This window comes from Chiloscyllium plagiosum, chromosome 13 (genome assembly GCF_004010195.1).
Source record: "Chiloscyllium plagiosum isolate BGI_BamShark_2017 chromosome 13, ASM401019v2, whole genome shotgun sequence".
Taxonomy (NCBI): domain Eukaryota; kingdom Metazoa; phylum Chordata; class Chondrichthyes; order Orectolobiformes; family Hemiscylliidae; genus Chiloscyllium; species Chiloscyllium plagiosum.
The window spans coordinates 33,805,644-33,820,803 of NC_057722.1; the positions used below are offsets into that span (position 1 = coordinate 33,805,644).

General features: G+C 36.7%; 1 protein-coding gene across 8 annotated transcripts in view; it reads right to left on the reverse strand.

Annotated features, from left to right (window-relative positions):
* The window catches only part of zbbx (zinc finger, B-box domain containing), a 109,590-nt gene that overhangs the window by 22,225 nt on the left and 72,205 nt on the right, over window positions 1-15,160 (reverse strand). For 7 of the 8 annotated variants that reach the window (XM_043702152.1, XM_043702154.1, XM_043702156.1 and 4 more), the window contains 3 exons: window positions 14,659-14,996; window positions 8,002-8,164; window positions 117-278 (listed from right to left, as the gene is read on the reverse strand). In XM_043702152.1, the coding sequence (XP_043558087.1) occupies window positions 117-278; window positions 8,002-8,164; window positions 14,659-14,996 (663 nt within the window). The remainder of the gene's footprint in view (window positions 1-116; window positions 279-8,001; window positions 8,165-14,658; window positions 14,997-15,160) is intronic. The other variant, XM_043702158.1, reaches the window with a different exon arrangement.

Sequence of the window (15,160 nt, forward strand, 5' to 3'; positions counted from 1 at the left end):
GCATCAAACCTGGAAGCATATTGAATTATTTTAGGAACAAGGTACTTAACCACAAAAGGTGATAAAATTACCTTTAAAATAATGGAAATCTGATTATTTGAATACTGACAGCCTACCTTCTTTTGATTTTAACAATGACGTCCGTGGTGTCACTTTTGTGGATGTATGCCTTCCAAACCTACTTGAAGGTCTGCTCTGAATGTCATCAATTACATCATTAACAATTGAGTTATCTGCATATTTGTAGAGGCTGCTGTGTGGTCGCCAGTCTCCATTTTCTAGAAAATTGGGTGACAAAAATAAATAACTATTTATTTTAAAACATGACAAGGCTGATTTTATTTTTTGGAGGCAAAAATTGAATAATGTGGATCAGCTTCCAGTTGGACAACCCACATGTTGAGATGTAGATATTTTTACATCAAACTGTTCGGATGTGTTCAGACACTTCTGGTACAGGTGGGACTTGAACCCAGACCTTCTGGATCAGAGGTAGGACATAAATGTCCACAAGGTTGAGGTATATAATAAGTAGCTGATCTATATCTACACATTTTATCCCAAGACTAAAAGCTAAAATCAGTCACATAGTGTATTTAGGTGGAACAGAATCAAATTACATATGATACAACTGCAATTTTGAAATAAGTTAAAAATCACACAATACCAGGTTATAGTCCAACAGGTTTAATTGGAAGCACACTAGCTTTTAGAGCGCCGCTCCTTCATCAGGTGATAGTTCACTATCACCAGATGAAGGAGCAGCACTCCGAAAGCTAGTGTGCTTCCAATTAAACTTGTTGGGCTATAATCTGGTGTTGTGTGATTTTTAACTTTGTACATCCCTGTCCAACACCAGCATCTCCAAATCAATTTTGAAATAGTTTACCAATAAAAAGAATTGATCATATTGAGTTTAAAACCAATTATGATTAAATCTACATTTGAGTGGATTATATCTCCATTTAACTCACTGCATAGAAAACAAATGCAACCTAATGAATCATAGTCTGAATATTCCTCCATATTAACTCGAGAAGATACACAATAAGCTTCCACAAATAGCAGTTAAATAATGACCAGGCCATCTGTTTTTCATGATACCAATTGATGGCTACATTTTGGCCATGACTTCAGTGATAGCTCCACAGGTCATCTATGAAATCATGTTGCAAAAACATCAACATCTACCAAGCAGGAAGAGAGAGCCTCTGTTCAATGTATCATCTGAAAGACGGTAGCTCTGACAATACAGTACTTCCTCAGTACTGCATTGGAATGTCAGTTTTGATCTTCTTTTGCACTCAAACCCAAACCTTCTGAAGCAGAGGAGAAAGTGATACCAACTGAGCCACAGCAGATGCAATGAATATTGAAGACTTGGATTGTACAGCTAGGCACAGAGCAAGCACTCACAAAAGGTAGGAGAATATGCTTAGAGACTTGGGGGCTCCCCCTAAATTTAAGATGGGAGACATAATAGTTTGAAAATTACCATGATGCATTTTCACCCTAAACAATATGCTATTCTCTGAGCAACCACCCTTAGATTTTCATGGCGTAGGACCCACAAGCTTCAAGTCTTAATGATAGCTAATTTTGTGATGGTCACCAAATACAAAATAAATTGTATCACATCACAATTAACAGAGCAGAGAATGTCCTAATGAACATTTATCTCTCAACAAATATGAATGAAATAAAGAATCTAGACATTCACCTCATGATTTTGATAACTTACTGTTTTCAAACCAGCTGCTATATTTGCTTACATAACGTAGGAAAATCTATTCAGTCTATCAATTAGATCATGTATATTTGCAACTTTGGTTAATTATTGAGGCTGGTACAATTGCAACATTTAAGAGGCATTTAGATGGGTATATGAATAGGAAGGATTTGGAGGGATATGGGCCGGGTGCTGGCAGGTGGGACTAGGTTGGGTTGGAATATCTGGTCGGCGTGGATAGGTTGGACCAAAGGGTCTGTTTCCATGCTGTACATCTCTATGACTTTATTTACACATCTTTGTTCCTGATCCTATTATTCTTACAAAAACGTACCAATCTTAGTCTTGGAAACTGGAAGTGTGGCACTGTCCTCAACCTTTAACACAGTGAGCTCCAGATTTGCACTATTATTATTCCAGATTATTTAATGAAATAATCTTTCCAGATTTGACTCAAATACCTATTGCTCTGGATTTTCCAGATGAAACACTGAGTCAGTATTTCACATATCCCTTAAATCATTTTAAACATTGTATGTATGTCATCCAATCTTCTAAAACAAGAAACCCTTCCTTATAATATAATCTTGAAACCTAGTTTCATTCTGGTGAATTTGGCTTTTCCAATTCTTAAATACAGCGCTACCATTTAAATCCTTTCTCAGGTTGTAAATGTCAATAGCTAGGCTAGCATTTATTGCCCATTCATAATTGTCCTCAAGATGGTAGAAAGTTGCCTACTGTAATCCATGTAGGATAGAAGTTGCTGGAAGATGTATGTGTGCATAGATTTGATTAAGCAACATTGAAGGAATGACAATTTCATTCCAAGTCAGGATGGTGTCTGAATTATGCTCATTATTGTCCACAGATAGGCAAGGTCAGATGATTGCAACTCAAGACAAAAATATGCGATGCTTGACTGAGAAAGAAATGATGGAAACTTGCAAAAGATATTGAAATCAAATATCATACACATTAATGCTAAAGCAACCTGGCTCCATTTGCATGTTAACACTTATTCCCACATTCCTTCATATCATACAAAATTACCAGATGGCACCCAGCTAATTATTAATGGATGATACTAATAATTCAATTATGTTGAATTACAGTTGGGGAAAGCCAACTGGGATTGATGTCCACTTTTCTCTGCAAAAGATTTAAACTGATTTAAGAGGACAAAGGAATAAAGTTGATGTAGAATGGAATTTGAAGACCTCATATACCATCATTAGGAAATAAAAATCAGCATCTAGCCATTAAACGTATTGTTTTCCTGAGAATGAGTGTTGGAAAAGCAACAATTTAGAGAACTGAGGTTCCATTTATTCACTTACAGTTTAATACCATGTCTAAAATCAGCAATAATGTCCTTGAATTACTGCTTATAAAGTGTCAGTGGTTGGAAATAAATGACCAGAATCTCAGTCTGGAGTATTCTTTTGATTTGGTTCATTGTTAAATTGAAAAAGCTACTTCATTCATCAACCTCTCAAAACAAAAGAGAAAAATCACATGGCAGCACCATAATATCAAAGTAGCTTTTAACGAAGATGAATTTTATCTTTTAAAGGAACGCTGACTTGATTGAATAGTCCAAGGAATAATGGTTTGGAAACAAAAGAAGCTGAACTCACTACTGAATCCACAAGACTGTAGAATTTCCAAGTGGAAAATGAGATGCTATTCTCCCAGCTTGTGCTGAGCCTCACTGGAGCACTGCAGCAAGCCTGAGAAAAAGATGTTGGCCAGGAGACATGGTGGCATGTTGAAGTAGCAGTTATCTGCTCAGTTACCTGCCCCTTCAACACACTACCATGTGCCCTGATTCATACATGTGTTTCTTGGATGCTTCTGAGTAGCCTAAGAACATGTGAATTATTCACTATTCAGTATGATCATGGCTGATCATCTGAATCAACACCACTTTCCCGATACATTCTCAGTGATGGGTTATTAAAAAAAGTAGAATCCCTACAGTGCGGAAGCAGGCTGCTTGGCCTATCAAGCCGACAACGACTCTCCAAAGAGCATCGCACTCAGACCTACCCCATCACTGTAACCCAGCATTCCCAACAGCTAATTCACATCCTTGGACACTATGGGAAATTTAGCATGGCCAATCCATCTAACATGCATATCCTTGGACTATCTGAGGAATTCAGAACACAGAGGAACTCATACAGACACAAGGAGAATGTGCAAACTCCACACAGTGTCTCTGACGCTGTGAGGCAACAGTGTTAACCATTGAGCCACCATGCCACCTCATATTATCCAGCAACTCTTTGGGATGAAGAGTTATAAAGATTGATAACTCTGAGCTAAGTAATTTTTTTTTTCTTCATCTAAATCATAAATGATTAACCCCTTATATTGAAGCCGAGTACCATGTTCTAGATTCCCCAATCAGGGAAATTAATCTCTTGAGGTCTTCCTTCTGAAACTCCTTAAAAAGCTTCTATGTCTCAGTGAGCTCATCTCTCATACTTCTAATCTCCATAGAGTACTGGCTTAATCTACTCAGCCTTTCATCACAGCCTTTCACCCAAGGAACCAATGCAAACTTTAAAATTAGCAACCTTCATGACAACCCAACAACTGGAACGTCTGTTTGAAACATGTTGAAGCAGACCACAAATCAAAACCAGAGAAAAGTCACACAAGAACACTCTTCATCAATTACACAAGTGTATTTGACTCAAAATTAAACTGAACAAAACTCAGGAATGTTTCATGAAAATTGAAAAATCATCAAGAAATATGCAGGTTTCCGGTTAGTGAACAAATGCGATGAATGCTTTGAATCTTTTCCAGGTTTTCAACAAAATTTGTTAACACTCCTCAAGTTGTAGCAACTCTTAAAAATATTGTTGACTAAATGATCAAATTTGACTGCAGCTGGGACATGGTAATGCCAAAGGCCAGGACCCAATTTTGTAACTGTACAGATGTCATAATCAGCAACAAAAGTAACTATATATGCAGATTCAGTGCTAGTGATGCGAGAGGTATGTTGCATCAAAGAATAATGTCTGAATATCATTGGCTTTTCCTTTGTCACTTTGCCACCTTGCTCTCAAATCGATTGGGACTTCAATGGGGCCTTGGGTGAGGTGGCGAGCAGAGACAACAAAACTTGGTGTGCATTGATGGCAGGAGATTAGTGTAACATAATATCTATTTGAATCGATATTCAGCGCCGCTTGTCGTAATGTTACCACACAGTTACCCGCTTTAATTAAGCTAAAACTACTCATACTTAGCTTAAACATATTGTATAGTCTACTCAATACTAAATAGCACCATTGCACTTCAAAACTATGCCTGGTTGTGTTATTCAAGAGCTCCCTTAAAACTAAATAAGGAATTTTGTCATGCTGTCTCTCAATTTAGGAATCAGCCAGTCATTAATCAATTAACCATGGGGGGCCTGTACAGCAAAACTTAACTTAATGTTAAATACATGAACACAAACTCAAGGAATGCTGGCAGCCCCAGGCAATTAAACAAATGTAACTAAAGAAGCACCAAAATAATTGAGATAAATTGTCTATTCCCCACATATTTCCCATAGGGCACAAGTATCTGCAAGGGTTATTGTTGAGGAATGCATTAAGCACTCCTCCACCGAGGATCTCGAAGTAGTAGAGCCAAGATCGAGGTCTCCCTCATAGTCTCAGTACAAATGTTTATTATACCAACGTAACTTCTATCTAGTTGCGAACATGTAATAAACTACATCTTGTTTAAGACAGAAGTCTCATCTTGTTAGACTACCAGCTGGTTTTCCTCTATTATATTAGATTAATCACACCTGGTTGATCTCAACCAAGAAAGAGGATGGTGGCAGCAAATCTATCAGATAATCTTACAATATTATGAGCTGTGTTGGGGATTCATCACAATCTGCTTTCTCTGTCGATTCAAGATCATACATTCTCCTTTCAACAACTGTCAACTAAATAAAAATTAAAACACACAACTAAATATACATGCAAAACAATTAATGTAGCACTCTATCACCAGTTAAACATTCCTACAACCAATAGATTCAATCAAAGCTCTGCTCTTCCACCACATGTAGCTTTGAATGGTGATGAATAATTAAATAACTGACTGAAACCAGCATGCCAGTGCAAAAGATAAAGTTGAAGCATCTGTAACTTCTAGAAGTGCCAAGTTAGAGCTTCGATCAATATAATTCTACATGACATTACGGAAATAGCTGAAAGTACTGAATGCAGAAAAGGCTATAGAATCCCAATAAAATCATGATTGTGCTACTAAGACAAGTACAGGTACAACTCTGACATCCACTGAACAAAATGGAAAAGTTCCCATTTATGAAGATAGTTGAATGCTTGCATGGATGAATTATAGTTATCTAAATTTAGTGCCAAATGAAGCATGGGTCTTTAATTAACAACAATTCAGCAGTAATTCTCAATCAAATTTAGAGATTTAAGAGGCAAATTTTCATCTTAACTGCAACGCAACCGGTGGGTGTAGAGAGAAAAATCATGGTGAAGATGGCTTGAGAGAATTACCAGAATTCCCTTCAGTATATGGTCAGGAAGGAAAATATACTGGGTTCTGTTAACAGCCTCAAACCTTCCATCACGAGATTGAGCTCCAACAACTGAAGCCTAAAATCTTGGCAATAATAGCAAATATCTACTCATGGAGTTTATGAAAGTGAATATCCCACAAAAGGTTGCTCTTTTGAAATTATGAAACAGTATTGTTCACGTTGTGATGAGCTTTACACTGCATTAGGACTATGTTATATACAAAATGGGTGGATATGAAGGTAACAAAGACTGCGGCATGGTGGCTCAGTGGTTAGCACTGCTGCCTCACAGCGCCAGGGACCCAGAATCAATTCCAGCCTGGGGCCACTGTCTGTGTGGAGTTTGCACATTCTCCCCGTGTCTTTGTGGATTTTCTGCCACAGTCCAAAGATGAGTAGGTTAGGTGAATTGGCCATGCTAAATTGCCCATAGTGTTCAGGGATATGTAGGTTAGTTGCATTAGTCAGCGGTGAATATAGAATAACAGGGTAGGGGAATGGGTCTGCATGGGTTGCTCTTCAGAGGGTTGGTGTAGACTTGTTGGGCCAAATGGCCTATTTCCACACTGTAGGGATTCTATGAAGATTCTATGGAGGTCACATTCCTTGTCCCCATTTCTGATCTTATGGTGGAGGGAAGGAGATTCCTGAAGCCAAAAAATTTTAGAACACTTGCCTGAGGAACTCCTACAGCAATGGCCTGGGGCTGAGGTGATTGGTCTCCAAAAACCACAAGCATCTTCTTTTATGTTAGGTATGAATCCAACATATAACTCTTTGGATCTTTCCCCCAGATTCCCAATAATTCCAGGGGCTCCATCATGCCACAGTCAGTGAAGTAGTGCCTTGATATGAAAAGCAGGAGTGACCTACCTCACCTTTGGAATTCAGCTCTTTTGTTCATCTTTGACCAAGACCACAACAAAATTTAAGGACCATTGACCCAAACAGAGCAGCAATTATTATGGCATCAGTCTTGTGAGATTGCACTATTGATAACACCTTCCAGCACTTGCTGATGATTAAGAGTAGAATGATATGATGTTAATTGGATGGATTGAATTTTTCTTTATCCAGACAGGACACACCTGTGAAATTTTCGACATTGTTGGATAGATGCCAATATTGCTGCTGTATTGCAATAGATGGTGGAACAGTACACAATCTCAGTATCACAATAGATATTTTGTCAGGACCCATAGCTTTGCTGCATCTTGATATCAAATATAGAGTGTATTGAATTGATTCAATGTATTGACTGGCATCTATGATGCTGGGACCCTCAGAAAGACTCTTTCAATCAAATTGACTGAGTTCAAAATTAGTTTAGAAACATATACTCTCATCAATTACATCACAATACATTTTCTGAATGATGTCAGTATTCCAAATAATAATTGCTTCAGTTTATAGTGATAACTGACTTTTTGATATATTTATTGCAATAACTGGTAATTACAGCTTAATTTGATGTCTGCCTGAGATTGCATAAGTACAGAATATCATATAATAAATCTCCCGTACCCATGAAATCACAAATTTGCTTATCTGCATCAAAAAAACCCACAAAACTAAACATCCATGGACAACAATCACGTGAGTGATTTTAACCTATTTTTAACAAGTTAAAATGAATGTCATCATCATAGGCGTTCTCAGGGACAGAACCCTCACGGATAAGGAGGAATGACTGTACCTTTGATCAGTGTTTCTGACATTTGTTTATTGTCATTGATCACTCGTCTTGGAAAGGGCTCTGTAGCAATTTGAGCAGGATCCATCTGCAAGGTGAAGAAACCTTCCAGTCCCAGGTACTGGCCAACGTCAATATCTTGGCAATGGGCGATCTTAAGCAATTCCTAAGATATTGCAAAAACATTTATGTTACATTATAAAAATGTAAACGTTTTAGAACAATCACATCAGTGCCATGAATCTATTCTAAACTTATTAACCTGCAATGTAACCAGCAATCATCAATTACTTTGTAATTCCATCTATGTAAGCACTGGCCATTTACTCATAATGGTACATCATATAGGTAGTAATATTTTTAAAGTGTAAGTCATAAAAAGTGAATGTTGTTTTCTATTGTCAAATATTTATCTGAGATATACAAATTGTAGCACAGAAATGATATATTCTGTTCAAGCTTTTGTTTTGCACCCATTGGATCAATTTGCTAAAATACAGCTGAACAGTTAAAAAGAATGAAGGAGTTAAATGTAAACAAAGCTAGCCAATTAACTCATTTAACATTAATGCAAGTATTCTCCACGGCAATGCCTCAACCAGTCAGGACTCACTCGCTGACCAATCAGCAATTTTCTTTCATACAACATAATTGTTGGTTTCCCCCTTCAGCTGGTAAAAGGAAAAGAGGAGCAAAAATTCCTAGAGTAGAGGACAATTTTCTTCAGTATATGTTTCCAGTCTGAAGAGAAATAAATCATTGCTTCTTGGGAAGGAGATGGACTAAATATCAGTAGAAGAACATTTAGGTGATAATAATCATTGCCTAAGGCGAATGTTGACTATGGTAAGGACAATGCAGAGCAAGAATAATTAATTTGTGGCAAGAATGAATCATAGCATAGATAAATTGGAATTAAAAGAATGGCAGTTTGGTCAAGGTAATGCTCACATCAAGAAGAAAGGTAGAGAGAGTAAATCCAGAACTCACTGGATAACGGAAGAGATAGAGATTAAGAAGAAGCAGAAATAATGTGCTTATAACATGTTAGATGGATAATACAACCAAGAAGAGAAAATGAGGTCTGCAGATGCTGGAGATCAGAGATGGAAATGTGTTGCTGGAGAAGCGCAGCAGGTCAGGCAGCATCTAGGGAACAGGAGAATCGCGTTTCGGGCATTAGCCCTTCTTCAGGAATGGATTCCATTCCTGAAGAAGGGCTAATGCCCGAAATGTCGATTCTCCTAATACAACCAAGAGCCCATGCTAAATATATAATGTTCATAATGGAATTGAAAAAGCAAACAAGACAAGCAATGTACGAGAGGAGCGATTGTCAGCGAAAAGAAAGAAATCCAGAATTCTTCTACAATCATATCAAGGTCTTTCTTTGATGGCCAAAAGAGGGAATTTAGGCATGGAGACAGAGGGCATAGCTCAGTGTTAATTGAATATTTTTTGCATGTCTTTAACCAAAAGGAATTTGCTAACAAGATCATTTTGAAAGAGGAGGCAGTTTATTGAAGGGTATGGTTAAAATAGATAAGGGGAGTAGTACTAAATAGGCACTCTATATGTAAACTTGAAAACAGGCCAGAATTAAATGAGATGCATCTGAGGGTACTGACAGAGTTACAATGGAAATTTCAGGATGCTGGCCATAACATTTCAATGTTCCCTTGACATTCATCTGGTGTCAGAGGACTACAGAACTGCAAATGTTACACACTTGTTTACAAGTCAGATGTAAAGATAAATCCAACAACTACAAATTAGTTACTTTAATTTTGGAGGTGGAGAAGCTTCTATAGAAATAATAATTTAGGAAAAAATTAATAGACACTTGAATAATTAAGGAAAGAAAGTGTGGATTTATTGACTTCTTAAGTTGATATGTGCTTATGTAAAAAAATGAATGGTAGCAACATGAATACAAATTTGTCTGACTGACAGGAAACAAAGTCATGGTTATTGATTGTTTTATAAAGTTGAGGAATGTTGATACTTGAATTCCCCAGGTTTGGTGCCAGGATCTTGATATATGCTGACTTAAGTCTTGATCTGCAGATTACAATTCAAAATTTGTGGGTAATCCAAAATTTGAAAGTATTATGAACAGTGATGGCGATTGTATGAAATTTTAAAACACATACAGTTTGGTGAAATGGACAGAAATATGGCAAATGAAAATTAATTCAGTAAAGTGTGAAGTGATGCATTTTGGCAGGATGAATGTAGAGGGACATTAGTAAGAAAATTGTCCAAGTCATTGAAGGGAACAGGACAGAAGAGAAAATGACTAATAAATCATTTAGTATCCTAGGCTTTGTTAATGAAGGACAGAGTGTGCAAAATCAAGGAAATTACATTCAATTTTTTTTGTTCAAAGCAATGGTTAGAACTAGTATAGTGTGTCCAGTTCCAGAAATCATGTTTTACGAAGGATTAAAGGCTTCACAAGATAAGATTCACAAGTTGGTTCCAGGAAGTGAAGAACTTCAGCTACGTTAGTAATGATATTTTGACAGGCAAGCCTACAGCAGAACTTGGATAAAATTCTGGTTTGGGTCATAAGTGTTAGGTAACGATTATCTCATACAAGAAATCTTCCAAACGTTTTTTTAAAAACTACAAAGTGGAGATCCAAGGAGAAATTAAGTGACATTAAGTCCCTCAGCTCATTGAGTTTAATGTTTCCAAAATACCTTATATGATTTGCATAATTCAACTCTTTATGGCTGAAATTCTGAGGCATGGCTTGAATTTGATATTTGTTCCACAAAAGAAAGAAAGAAAATTCCAAAGTTCCATTTCAATACTAATCTGAATTATGCTGACAATAAAAAGACAGGGTATTCTCCACATAAATCTGCCACCAAAGACCACTGCAATATTTCTTTCCACTGCAGATCTTCAAGGTCCATGCAAGACAGCATCCAAACTGAAGCCAATGCATCAGAATGCTGACTGGAACATGCAGAACCTTCCAGCAGCTACATGGCCACACAGCTTCAAGAGAACATTTCTTCCTACCCTCTTCATCTAACCCTGAGTAAATCCTTTTATTATTTTTTGCCTTCTGTGCAGATTTAGCTTCCCCTTAAATTCATGCATTTGCTTTGACTAGGTCTCATGGAAATGAATTCCACATTCAAAACGCTCTGGAGAATTTTTTTCTGAATTCACTGAATACAAAAAGTGATACCTCTCACTATCTACTGAAGTTATAGTCATTCTGCTCATGTATTAATGTGTTCCTATATCTTGTCTCATCCCACAATTTGATGGCATCTACAATTTTCCTTTTAAAATGAGGCTAGAATTCAAATTGTTTACATAAACAGTGAACAACAGTGGCCCTGGCACAGTTCCTTGTGAACCACCAATTTCCATTATTGACCAAGTAAGAGAAATTTCTGCTCAATCCTACAAATTAAAATTGCAATATTTCCACCTGAATACTGTTCTATGCATTCTGTGGATATCAGATTCATGCACCCTAAAGATCGACAGCAAATGCTCTCAATGGTATTTTGGAAACTCTCACATTAAATTGAACATTATCCAGATTCCAAGAGATAATTAAAGCAGTATTAAATCTTTATTTTTCCAATAGATATCATCATCATCAGCAATCTTTAAAGAAAAATTGTATTTTACCTACATCAGGTAAAATAATTATACACATCCAAAAATCTGGAGCTATTAGATTTTGCCTTCAGAAAGACTATGACTTAGATCTTCCAAATGATAGATCATTGATATAACAATGTTCCCTGAAAGATGAGCTACAGGATTGCTCAGCAGGCCTGACACACTGACTACTCAGGGATTGTCTAGCAAGTTTAAAGTCCGAAGGACAATTTCCCAATGCCTGGAATGCTCCAAAAAAGTCTAAAACTGAGTTAGAATCGCAGACCTCTAAAGGTTTCAACTCATCTAAATATTTACCCAGGAAAAGATGAGATTAAAACCTGCTCTAACGATTAGGGAACCATAAAATATTCCCTCCCAACACCACTGACCTACCACCTTCTCAACCACTTACTTATCCTTCATCTTACCCCCTTTGCTTGTCAAAGTTCATTTGGAAAATTTAAACCCTGGAATACTGCATGTGGAGTGTAGTTTAGATAAATGCGAGGTGCTGCATTTTGGGAAAGCAAATCTTAGCAGGACTTACACACTTAATGGTAAGGTCCTCGGGAGTGTTGCTGAACAAAGAGACCTTGGAGTGCAGGTTCATAGCTTCTTGAAAGTAGAGTTGCAAGTAGATAGGATAGTGAAGAAGCGCTTTGTATGCTTTCCTTTATTGGTCAGAATACTGAGTACAGGAGTTGGGAGGTCATGTTGCAGCTGTACAGGACATTGGTTAGGCCACTTTTGGAATACTGCGTGCAATTCTGGTCTCCTTCCTATCAGAAAGATGTTGTGAAACTTGAAAGGGTTCAGAAAAGATTTACAAGGATGTTGTCAAGGTTGGAGGATTTGAGCTAAAGAGCGAGGTTGAATAGGCTGGGGCTGTTTTTCCCTGGAGCATCAGAGACTGAGGGGTGACCTTACAGAGATTTATAAAATCATGAAGGGCATAGATAGGATAAATAAACAAAGTCTCTTCCCTGGGGTGAGCATAGAGGGCATAGGTTTAGGGTGAGAGGGGAAAGATATAAAAGAGACCTAAGGGGCAACTTCTTCATGCAGAGGGTGGTACATGTATGGAATGAGCTGCCAGAGGAAGTAGTGAAGGTTAGTATAATTGCAACGAGGTAACTGGATGGGTATATGAATAGGAGGAGTTTGGAGGGATATGGGCCGGGTGCTGGTAGGTGGGACTAGATTGGGTTGGGATATCTGGTTGGCACGGACGCGTTGGACCGAAGGGTCTGTTTCCATGCTGTACATCTCTATGACTCAAAAAGAATGATAAAATAGCTAATTGTAAAAAATTACCTAACAGGGAATTAAAAAAGAAAACAAAACACATACATTCTTAAGCCTTTTACAAATTTAGGACCACTTCTTGTGGTGCCTTATAACTGTCTGAAAAATCTAGAAATGTTCATTGCCGACTAAATATATTTTTGAAATTATTAGGGAGGCGGGTATATTATAATTGAGTGAGAGCAGACGTGGCATGAATAAGCACAGGAGATTTATTTGAGCAGGATTCTAAGCAATGCTCTACAGATTGCACATTTTTCTGTTTTGTGGAAGTTATTACAGACTAATACTGTCATCAATTGTGACCACTAGAGTACACATGAGGATAGAACAAAATAAATAAAACAAAGATCCCTGTATAATAGCTACAAAATAAAATCAATATTTTTTTCTAATTTATGAAGTCAGGGTAAGAAGATGACAGCATGTCAAATGTAACACACTGAAAAGGTTAGGTAGAAACTTAAGATGGAACAAGCATTGTGTTTTAATCTAAAGATAAAACAGAGGTTAGCAAGACACATGTTATACAACATTTGACCATTGCTCTTGCACTAGTTCTTCAAATAGAGCTATTTGCTCAATTCCAATTTTCTCTTTCCCTGGATGTTTTGTGGGTTTTTTTTCATATGTTACAATTAAGCTGAATAAATTTATTAAGTTCATTTCAATAAACACACAATAAAATCCATGTTCTAATAACCTTTCTTTCAAGGATCACTTGATTAATAATGTTGAATCTGCATCTCCAATTCACCAGCACAGGAAACAATCTCTCACTACTTGTCCTATAAAAAACATTTGAAACCTTCATTGTAGAGATTTTTCTTCTTTGCTTCAATGAGGAAACCTTATTTTTTTTATTGCATCTTTCTGAATGAAGCCTCTTATGATGGCATTGTTCTAATGAATGTTTTGCATTATTTTCATAGTTAAGAATGTGTGCTATGGAATGTGCAGAAATGCATGCACTATTCTAACTTTGGCATCATTGATACCTTATACAAAAATCATACCCTATCCTTATTATTCACAGCACATCTACAAAGCCCAAAACCTCATTTTACTTATTTATGGTCTTTCTTTATATAAACACAGCTTCTATGTATATGAAGTCTTGGAATTCTTATCTTCTTATTGCTGTGCACTTTTCTCTAAAATATATGTCACATCTGTCTTCATCAAATTGCTAATGATGCACCTTCTGTTGAAGCATCTATGTCCTTCTTTGTACTCCTCAATTTGATGTCAAGCTTTGATGCTATTTCATTTCTATGTATGCCTTGTTGATTTAAATCAACTAAAATGAAAATAGAGTCTCGCAAAGTTATCGGGGAACAGAATTCACATCCTCTCAATTCAAAGTTCATCCACTTAAACTTGCTATTACTTTGTCTTCTTGCCAGATCTCTATGTAACTTGGCTTGTTTTAATATCACTTGGCTTAAATATTTATAAGCATCTTACTCATCATTTGCTCTGAGTCATTCCTCACGTTTGCAATAATGGAGCAATATTCCTAATATCTGAGCAGTATTGTGGATTGAAACCATGTGTGGAAAAAAAATCAACTTAGATGTGCAATATTTCATAAAGAGACCAACTCTATTATATTTAGCTGTTTAGTTTAACACTTAAACACAGAAAATTTGTGTTACAGATTAAGGGATTGCTCTATTACAGTACAAGATTTTGTTTTAAAAAGTGATAAACTCTTACATCAGATGGCTTTGCAGTGAGGCCAATGTTCTTGCTTTCTTCCAAACTGTCAATCTGCAGGTTATGGTCAAATTCCTCAGCAACATTCAATGTAGAAACAGAGTCCTCAACTGCAATATTTGACACTGATGAAATCTTTTGAGCTGGCAATATAGAAGTGATACCATTTGTTCTATCAAAGCTTTGGCTGACAAATTTGTGACTCCTGTATGAATTATTACCACAATCAGGAGAGACTGCGTCTATTGTTCCACCACAATGATTTTCTTTCATTAGTCCAATCTGAGGCAAAGATGTCTTACTGTTTGGAATTGAATCTTTCTGGTCCATTGAAGAATCTGTAGAGGTAGGAGAAAAACCTTGACCATCATAAAAGTATATAATATTTAGGAAAAAATGAGAGACATAAATTGACAATGCAAATAAAGACAAAATTTCAACTTTTGAGATAATGAAAAAGAACTAAATTAGTTCTGCAAAAATCGTAGAGTAAGTAACTTTT